Source organism: Penicillium concentricum (assembly GCF_028827145.1).
Source record: "Penicillium concentricum strain IBT 3081 chromosome Unknown utg000001l_segment0_segment0, whole genome shotgun sequence".
Classification (NCBI taxonomy): domain Eukaryota; kingdom Fungi; phylum Ascomycota; class Eurotiomycetes; order Eurotiales; family Aspergillaceae; genus Penicillium; species Penicillium concentricum.
Genome location: NW_026622754.1, coordinates 1,581,067 through 1,591,030, shown reverse-complemented (window position 1 = coordinate 1,591,030; position 9,964 = coordinate 1,581,067). Strand labels below are relative to the sequence as shown.

General features: G+C 47.5%; 3 protein-coding genes across 3 annotated transcripts; all 3 read left to right on the top strand.

The window, feature by feature from the left end:
- On the top strand, window positions 1-508 carry N7517_000607 (uncharacterized protein; the record flags this gene model as incomplete). Its single annotated transcript, XM_056718337.1, has 2 exons — window positions 1-390; window positions 458-508. 2 exons carry the CDS (start codon window positions 1-3, stop codon window positions 506-508), a joined length of 441 nt encoding a protein of 146 aa, XP_056582472.1.
- Window positions 509-1,475: 967 nt separating this feature from the next.
- Window positions 1,476-5,065, top strand: N7517_000606 (glycoside hydrolase family 71 protein; the record flags this gene model as incomplete). The annotated part of the gene is made up of 3 exons (XM_056718336.1): window positions 1,476-1,556; window positions 1,611-3,986; window positions 4,037-5,065. The coding sequence occupies 3 exons, from the start codon at window positions 1,476-1,478 to the stop codon at window positions 5,063-5,065; spliced, it is 3,486 nt and encodes a 1,161-aa protein (XP_056582471.1).
- Window positions 5,066-7,866: 2,801 nt separating this feature from the next.
- Window positions 7,867-8,616, top strand: N7517_000605 (Tvp18 family protein; the record flags this gene model as incomplete). The annotated part of the gene is made up of 4 exons (XM_056718335.1): window positions 7,867-7,903; window positions 7,966-7,981; window positions 8,165-8,260; window positions 8,316-8,616. 4 exons carry the CDS (start codon window positions 7,867-7,869, stop codon window positions 8,614-8,616), a joined length of 450 nt encoding a protein of 149 aa, XP_056582470.1.
- Between the last annotated feature and the right edge of the window lie 1,348 nt (window positions 8,617-9,964).

Genomic DNA, 9,964 nt, shown 5'->3' with positions numbered 1-9,964 from the left:
ATGGCTTCTATCCGTTCAATTCTGCTTGTGATTGCCCTGGCTCTCCAAGGCAGTGAGGCCTTGCCTGAATGTCAAGGCTCTGTTCACAATGAGACAATCGCTTATTTCTACAGCGCTCCCATGACCTTTAGCTATGAGCTTGCAACAGTCTTGGATTGCCAGAACTGGTGTGAGAAGGTACCAGCATGCCAAGCATGGGTCTATGTTGACCAGTCAAATCAATGTGACCTTCATCGCACGACGGCGTTGAGCGTCTCGGATAACGCAGGGTTCATCTTTGGCGGGTGCAAGCCTAGCGCTGTCAACGAATCCCGACTAGCTCCTTCCCCTAGCCCCTCGTTGCACTCCGCTGTGATCAGTACTCCGGCAGCTTCGGAAATTGCTTCTTTGGTTTGTTCTCGCCTTTTTCAAGCATATTGCTCTGGACTTATGGCTAACGAAATTTCTGTTCTCGAAGGCACATGCTAGGCGCGAAATCTTCCGTCATAAGCACAAACGTTACCACTGAGATCTATTGATTGGAGGGAATATTTTGGAAGTATATCTTTTATCAGGGAGCTTAAGGTCACTGCTAGAAACTTTGCCTGGGTGTCTGCAAGATGTCGAGTTGTTCGTGTATGGAATAGTCATTATTTATGGTATTGAATAAGAGGTTTCCGAGAAAAGGAAAGAGCTTCGGTACCGAGGCACACCGATGATGCGAAGCGGCAGGAGCGACAGTGTCAGTGGACTATAATCCCATATCGACAATAGCTAGCGCTCTTTCGCTGATTTTCTCGTGGTGATTGTGTCGAGATATGGAGTGCTAATTTACCACTAGATAAGGGTTATATATTTACCACTAGATAAGGGTTATATTGAGTAGCCCAATTTGTGTTTTATATAGTAATTTAGTATCCTTGGCATTACGGTTGTCGTCACACCATGTATCTTAGCCATTTACGGGGTATTCCAACCTGCCCCATCCAGATTCTTTCTTTCTTCAATCAATCAAGCGTTGCATCCATTACTAGCCTATAGTGTCTCGGCTTGCTCCGACAGATTGACATTAAATTTTTTTTTTGGGTAGCTAGCGCAGAGCACGTTTTATGTTTGAGTACGCAGTGTCGTATCCGGAGTTGCGGCGATAGATTGTTTTGAACTGTCTACTGAACTAAGAATTGTAAACAGAAGCTTTCAACTTAGTGCATATTCACCTATCTAATAAATACCGCTAGTAGAGTGGGTCAACGCAATACCTAATAGAGTAGGAGGCGAACGGTCATCACCGATATTCGCCTCTAAATTCGAGAATGAAATCCACCTTTCATGGTACAATTGAATTGCGAAAAGAATAAAACCCTTGCCGAGCCGAGGCACACGCTAAGCAGGGTTGAAAAGGAGCTCTAGGTCTCTATTTTCAAGCGAACAACAAACGGCAGAGGCACTCGGAGCAAAACTCTTAGAGCCCAGTGTTCAACGTGTCAACACAAGCCATGCGATTATTCCTGGCTTGGGTCACAGCTCTCCTGCTCGCCTGCCGAGTGCAGGCAGCGGCTGTCTTTGCCCATTTCATGGTAATTTCTGGCTCGTCGGCGAAGATGACTTGAAATCGCTGACAGCACATTTAGGTGACAAATTCGGCCAACTATACCTCCAGTGACTGGGAAAATGACATGAAATTAGCGCAAGATGCGCACATTGATGCCTTTGCTTTGAATATGGCTTACAATGACCCGACAAACACGAAAGCTCTCCCTGCTGCCTTTGCGGCGGCAGATTCTGTCGGCTTCAAACTTTTCTTCTCGTTTGATTATGCTGGTAATGGAGATTGGCCGATGAAAGATGTCGTCAAATTGATCACCCAGTACAGCGCTCATTCATCGTACTTCTTCTACAAAGGACAAGCCTTTGTTTCCACATTTGAGGGTCCAGATCGAGCTAAGGACTGGCGCGTGATCAAAATGGCTACCAACTGCTTTTTCATTCCGAGTTGGTCCTCCCTTGGAGCTAAGCCCGCTGTGGAGACAGGTGTCGTGGATGGTCTCTTTAGCTGGGCTGGCTGGCCTTGGGGTGATCAAGATATGAATACCTATATCGATGCATCCTATATCCAGTACCTGGCTGGGATACCGTATATGATGCCGGTCTCACCTTGGTTCTTTACCAACTTGCCGGGCTACAAGAAAAACTGGATATGGCGAGGCGATCACCTTTGGCATGACCGCTGGCAGGAGGTACTTTATGTGCAGCCCGAGTTTGTTGAAATCATCTCATGGAACGATTATGGCGAGTCACACTACATCGGACCCTTGTATGGCAAAGCCATGGAAGCATTTGAGATTGGCCAGGCCCCATTCAACTACGTAACGGATATGCCTCACGATGGTTGGCGAGCTACCCTACCATACTGGATCGATATGTATAAACAGGGATCGGCAGAGGTGACCCAGGAGAGTATCATTGCCTGGTATCGACTGGCTCCTGCAGCAGCTTGCGGCAGTGGAGGCACTAGTGGCAACACTGCCTCGCAGTTGCAGATTGAATTCTCTCCGGCAGAGATGGCTCAAGATCGAATCTTCTTCTCCGCTGTTCTGGGCTCTTTCTCTGGCGCCGTGGTCTCAATTGGAGGGGATGCCCAAACAGTAGGCTGGTCATTTGTCCCAGATGATGATGTCGGTGTCTACCATGGCAGTGTCGCCTTTGGTGGTCGGACTGGACCAGTCACGGTGTCTTTGATGCGCGAAAACGTCGTGATCGCCACGATTGAGGGCAAAGCCATCTCTGGAAGCTGCACGAATGGTATCCAGAACTGGAATGCCTGGGTAGGCAGTGCGAAGACAGGGAGCGCAGTGTCGGCCAGAACAAGTATCCCGCTTTCCGAGCAAAAGTGTTCGAACGGGACTGGCACTTACAACTTTGCGGGTCTCTGTGGGTTCGCTTGCAAATATGGCTACTGTCCCCTAGGAGCTTGCACCTGCACAAAAATGGGACTCGGCTTTAAAAAGCCGAATTCGACCGGCGTGGTAGGATATCCGATCCCAGGGGAAGATGCAAGCTATAGTGGACTTTGCAACTTTGATTGCAATCTCGGGTTCTGTCCCCCTTCGGCATGTGGTACCGTGGAGGTCCCACTCTCAACGCCCTCTGTCTCACCATTCTTACCTCCGGCATGCACAGCAGGAACTGGCGCAGGCAATCTGGCTGGCCTCTGTGATTTCAGCTGTACTCATGGCTTCTGCCCGATGAATGCTTGCACGTGTACAGGGCAAGGAGCAGTGAATGTCATGAATCCCACGACCGACGTTACAGGTGAGGCTGACCCGGGGCAAGACCCAGCCGTCTATGGCCCCCTGTGTGGATACGCCTGTCAGCGCGGGTACTGTCCCGAAGGCGCCTGTGTATCGCATTCTGGAAGCTCCACTGGACCGGGGTCGGGCTCTGGTTCTGATGGTGGTAGTAACGGCACGGGAGATCTTTATGTTGCCGCGTCTGTTGCCGATTCAAAGTCAGGTTCTAACATTGCTACTGGTATTGCTCCACTGAATATCATTGTCGCCCCCTCCACCTTGGATTTCGAAACTGTATTCTCTATCGGACCTTTGGTGACTCCAATCGAGGTGGCCTGGACTACAACCAAGACTGTGACTACTTCTGGGCAACCTACCGTCACTACCACAGTGACTCGCACTGTGCAGACCACGACCTTTACTATACCTGAGATCAGGACGAACCGAATTCCGTGGTGGAATTGGAATATCTCCGCAGCCGACGTCACACATTCTTCCACAACACTGTTCCCTAGTTTTGCACTAGACCCAATCGTGTTCAGAGACAGTCCAAACCCCCAGGATACCACAAATACCGTGACAGCCTATCGTACTTTGTACCCTCCCCCTGGCCTTGGTCCAAATCTTCTTTGTCTGTGGAGGTTCCGACCCCCACTATCAAATTTACTCACGGTAGTACCCCAGGTCCTACCTGCACGTCTGGCTGTGGAACCAAGTGTACCTCCTTCTGTGATAAACCATGCTTGCTTAACTGTGACGACCCTAAGGCTAATGAAAGCTGGGAGGACCCAGCGGATCCTGATCCCCCTACTAGCCATTCCAAGTGTTCCGGCCCTGACTGTGATGATGATGGTGATTGCACTGGCCCATACTGTGTGAAGAAGGGCTGCACCGGCACCGACTGTGACACCGAAAGCCATGTCTGCCTTGGCTCCGACTGTGAGCGGACCGGTTGTCTTGGCAGTGGCTGCAAGTCTAATGGCGTTTGTACGGACGGTACTAGCTGCCAGACAGTCGGATGTTATGGCAGCGACTGCAATGGATCTGGTTCCTGTCTGGGTCTAAGCTGTATCTCCCTAGGCTGCATTGGCCTTCACTGCACTCAAAGCACAGGAAAGTGTACCGGTTATAACTGCAACAAGATCACTTGCTCAGGCCCGAACTGTAAAAATGGTCAATGCATAGGTAAAGGTTGCACGTCCGAAGAAAATGACTGCGAATCTGCCGAGGCTGATGTTTGCACTGAAACCGTCTACTCCTCTATGGTGACTTCTGCCTCAACCTACACCACTAAAACCTCCACCAGTTGCAAAACTATCACCGCCTGTAATGTTGAGGCATCTACAGCCACCACAACCATCTCAAGCGAATCTGCATACGTGATTGTCACTTTGGATCCCTACCCCGATTATTCTGTCATGAATGATGCGGAAGCGACTAGTATCCAAAAGTCGATGGAAGATATGTTTGAATCAATTTGGGCTAGCACTTCCAGTTCCTCTCCTCCACCTACTATACCCACCTCTGTCCCGATCGGAGGCGACTGTGATTTTGACGGCCAGTGCGAGGGTGACTGCCCCAAAGGCAAGATCCTTCAATGCGCCAATCAAGGCGGCGGCGGAAAGTGCACTTGCATGACCGACCAGAAAGTCCCGCCTTATGGGACAATGTGCCAGAGTGTCCAGGATTGCACAAGATCCTATTACTGTGCACTTGGGGACACGATGGTGTGCGAGGAACGGGACTATTCCAACGGGGAACCGGTCTGTCTTTGTATCAAAGAAAGTGGCAGTTGAAATAGTCAACGCCGTATGGCACCTTGCAGAGTGCGTGAAATGTACCTAATAGTACCAGATAGTTATGGCGATAGAGGGAGCAACGTTGGCCGATAGACACCGATCGACACAGCAAATTAGATCAACCTGTATCTAAGGACATCCTGGATATCTTTTTCAGCAGCTCTGAGCATTCCTAGGAGGCTTTGTTGAGTAGACAGGAAGGAAGTAAAGATCTAATAGCGCGAACCAAACAAAAGGCTCTGTGAACTTTCGCTTATCTTTGTTAGTTACACGCTAAGGCAAGACTCCTACCATATTCTCAACTTGAGGCCGAGACAGCTCCAACCTTGAATTAGGCCTAGTCAGGGTTGTCAGCGAATGCAAAACACGACAGTAGCCAATGAAGTCCTAGAGACTCGATTTATGTGCTGTACTTATGTGCAATTGTTATTGGGGTGTACTATTTTCAGGACAGAGGCCTGTTGGCTGGGTAAGAAGAGAGAAATATGTGAGGAGGTACGAGAATAGTCCAATTGAAACTGTCGAGGGATATTCTCCCGTCAAAAGAAGCAAAGATGACATGTTTGTGCTTGGTGTACGTAACCTTGCGCTAAACCGCGAATCCCATCGTACGGGATTCAGGGGAATTTTTAAACTTGAAAGGAGACAGATATCTACCTAAACAAATCAGTGAACATTTTGCCTTAGGCATAAACAGTCCACTTAACGTATTCCACATGCGAGTGACGCACACAAGCGAGTGACGCAGTCCGATACACATAGTGAAAGCGATAAATTACAACATTATATCTCAACAACTGTGGTGCTAGGGGGTGTTTTCTTATGGGCTAATTGTTTTCGGTGATATCTAACTTTCTTATGGAGTTTGGGGAATTTTCATAACTTGGTGATGAAAATATATATATATTTGGCTTAGGGAGATGTAATTTTCGATACCATGATATTGCAGCTTTTTGATTGCCTTATAATTGATATGCATCATTTAGAATCCTTATCAACTACTATCGAGCAAATATAGAATCAATCAAGGACGTTGTTATTGAGATATTAGGTTGTGGTTTATCGGATTGACTATGTGTTTCGGACTGCGTCACTCGCTTGTGTGCGTCACTCGCATGTGGAATACGTTAGTTAGTTAAATATGTACACAGTATCTAGCTGGATATCAACAATTTTTCTCTCCCGGGCCAGCAAGTGCCCGAGAATTTCTCACAGTTGACCGCGTCTTCATGATGCTCTGGCGTATTGACGGGATTCGGGCGGACCTTCGAGAAGTCTTTGACGATGATCCAACTGTCTGCACAGAACAACATGGATATACAGCGATTGAGAAAAATTAAACTGGCCCGTATTCAGGTCCAGAGTCTATCACGAACAAACCGCCTGGTAGCACCTAATTTCACACCGTGCTTGACAATTCAACCTAGATCTTGATTCTTATAGATCTGCATGAGGTCGAGACAGTTTTCGAGAGTCACATCGCGTGCTTTATTGATGTCCTCACTGAAAGTCTCGTTGCTCACCCGCGATTGCTGCTATTCGGTATATTCCTCCACGGCGACATCTAGCAGGCCATCAACCATCATTGATTCAGTGCATCCGGGCCCGGTGGTCATGGCGTTACTAGCATGAGGATATATCGACTGCTGAGATGATCCTGCCGGGAGCACAGTGATACAGTGGTCGGTTGGTTGGTTGGTTGATGTCATTTATGCTGACCCCTCGCTGGAAAGCGATATGCAGGCTACCTCAACCTATATATATCCGCGCGAACGTACATGTAGAGTGTTCCACTTCCTAAAAACGAACTTAGAGACTCGTCAAGGTTTGCCGTGGCCTAATTGCCGTTCCCACTGTTAGGCTGCCCTCGTGGCGCACGACTCCAAAACCGTTACGACGCCTCAGCGAAGTCTAGCACAGCTATGACCGTCTTAGCCCGCGAGACAGTGTCTAGTTTACCGCTCTCACCTTCGGTTAAGCCTCCCAGCAGACTCGAGATACTGTTAACCGCGTCTCCCACTTTGCTCCGCAACTTCCTCCGAATATCGATACCTGGTAAGGGGGTCTATCATGATTTAGATGACTCGTAATCATCGACAGGCTTGTCAGACCATTTCTGTCACTGAGATTTTATCTATTTGCCATCTACCTATTACTAGTAGAGCAGCCTTTCCTCCAGGCCAGTAGTATATATATAGAGAGAGCCAATCTTGCTTTTTAATATATACACACAACAAGAAGCAGACATGCAAAATTTTACAACCAGAAACCCAAGTCAAGATGTTGCGTGGTAAGTTCATTGCTTATATGGGGATCAAAGCTTAGATGATTCTTTTACCAGGTTCTTTCATAAATTCCATAAATAGACTGTCAATCTGTTATGTATTGAAACAAGTGGAAATATCGGCTTGACTATATTAGGGCCTTGGTCTCTTTGCAAGGTCAATAATATCGAGATTGGCGTCTGCCTAGTGATAGGGGTGAAATCCGACTTGGCTTAGAAGACGACCTCAAGCTGATCTTATCAAAAGCAACAGGGTTCAGAACGTCGGAACATTTGGAACACTGCAGAAGTGCATCGTCATATCCCCAGATCTTTCATTTACCTCGCTGTTCAACCTTGAATTAGTTCAATATTGATCGTTGCTGCCCGTTTTGTTTGTTTTCAATCCTTTGACCGCCCTGGATAATCCGCGTGTACACTTTGCCGGACCCTCTTGACACCTCTGATCATCCGCGCATCCTCCATCTTTGATCTTCGGCTCTTATTTCCCCCAGATTATTTTTGCTAGCCCACCATGTCGCTGGCCGAGGAACTCCGATCGCGAAATTTCAGTATGTACCTGGATTCTGCAACGCCAATATCTCAATCTGCTAACCTTGCTGTCCTTTTCTAGGCATCTATGGACAATGGTTAGTCTACCGCTTTGCCTCCCAACACTCTTTGCTTTTGCAGGCCTAAATGCTGTCGCGGGAGAGCACTGAGAACTTTGATTGAAAGATCGAATGGCATCTGCTACCTCGTGTGGTGGCCTCTCGATGGCTCTCCCGAAATCAGTTCCGCATATTTATGGATCGGTCTAACGAAACATTTAGGACGGGTGTGCTGTGTATTATCCTTTGCCTTGCGCTAGGAATTGCGAATATCTTTTCGTTCAACGTGGTTCTGATTATCATCAGTATCATCAGCATGTGAGTAGTCGCATTTATTTCCCGCTGATTCATTGCGAAGCCTAACCCGTTTCAGTGCATCGGCATTTGTCATTCTCTTCATAGAAGTGCCCTTCCTCCTCCGAATTTGTCCTACATCCTCTAAATTCGATTCCTTTATCCGCCGCTTTACAACCAACTGGATGCGCGCCCTCATCTACGCCGTCCTTGGTGGTGTCCAACTTATCAGTCTTGCCGAGCGGGCTTCTAGCTTGATTGCTGGTGCCGTCTTCCTTCTCATTGCGGCTGTGTTCTATTCACTCGCAGCCCTGATGAAACAAGAATTTGTTGGTAGCAAGACCCTAGGTGGCCAGGGAGTTGCACAGATGATTGTCTGATGGAATGGCATTCATGAGTTGGTCCTGCCTTGTTCTATACCAGCTGGACCCATTTTGGGATTAATACTGGTTATTGGAGGGTTGTGCAACACGAGATGCTCGATGCAGATGGTGCAAAGATAAAATGCCATTTTGGCAGCATGCATTATTGGGATGCGCTATGAAATAGTTTTGTGTTTTTATTGTCCTGTACTTGTATGTCTCGGTTTGGTTTAGGATGATCCCGCTGGACATGTCTGTTTTCCAAAGTCGATGAGCGTTCCTACAGCAGATATATCCGTGCTTTCCTTTTGTTTTGTGGACTGCGTCCGCCAGAATAGGCGTTCTGATCACTATCTTAAAGTGTGTATTCATTGACCAAGCTTAATTCAATCAGAATATTATACTAGACCCTGTATGAATTCAAGTATATGTTGTAGACCTGGTGAAGTGGAAGCTCTTCGGATCCCTCGGGGGCTCAGAAGCACGTGGGCAGCCCCCCATTTCTGTAGGCATCGACTCCGACACTTGGGTACCTAATAAGGTAACAAAGCTAAGGCTCATTAGGTAGTAGTTGCTCGCCATGTGGGTGATACTTAACCCCAAACTAATACATATATGGTTGGAAGTGCATCTATACCCGCTTAGCCCTGAAAGAGTTCCACCAATAGGACCAGGTGGGAATAGATGTAGATTATGATGTATTTGCTGGAGCCAGTCTTGAATGTTAACCAAGACCGATCCGAGATCCCGTATGTCGCAAATCTAGTAATTCGTATGCTGACAGCCTCGGAATTTGTACAGCTGGCCTGGGAAGACGGATGCAATTCGTCCCTGAACGAGACAAGCCATTATGACTTGAATTATAGACATTTCAGCCCAGGAACGTGGCGCAAATGGTGGGATGGACCTTGAAATCTCAGTCACAGGTCATGTTACCCCGCAAATTCTTTTAGCCCTGGTGATCAATATGTGGCGGGTATTCTTGCTGTTTCGGTTAGAGTGGATCTTATGGATAAATCGCGTATCTCAGGGAGTTGGAGGAATGTCAATATCAAAAGAAAAATACAATGAAAGAGTGAGCTTCCCTAGGGTATAGACGTATATCAAGAAATGGATGTTCATAGAGTGAAGTGAAGAGTGAAGTGTACGATGTAAAGTATAGATAGCGATGATGCAATGTGGAGAACGACAGTTCACCGCCTCGGTCTGGCCAGCCAATCCAACCACCGGGAAATCATCTTATCAGTCCTGGAGAAGTAAAAGGTCAAAGAACAGTCCGATACCAAGTTCTAGGCTTGATAAAATACCTCGGGAAGAAGATATTTTTAGATGCCTTGTACAATATAGGGGGCATCTGGATGAACAT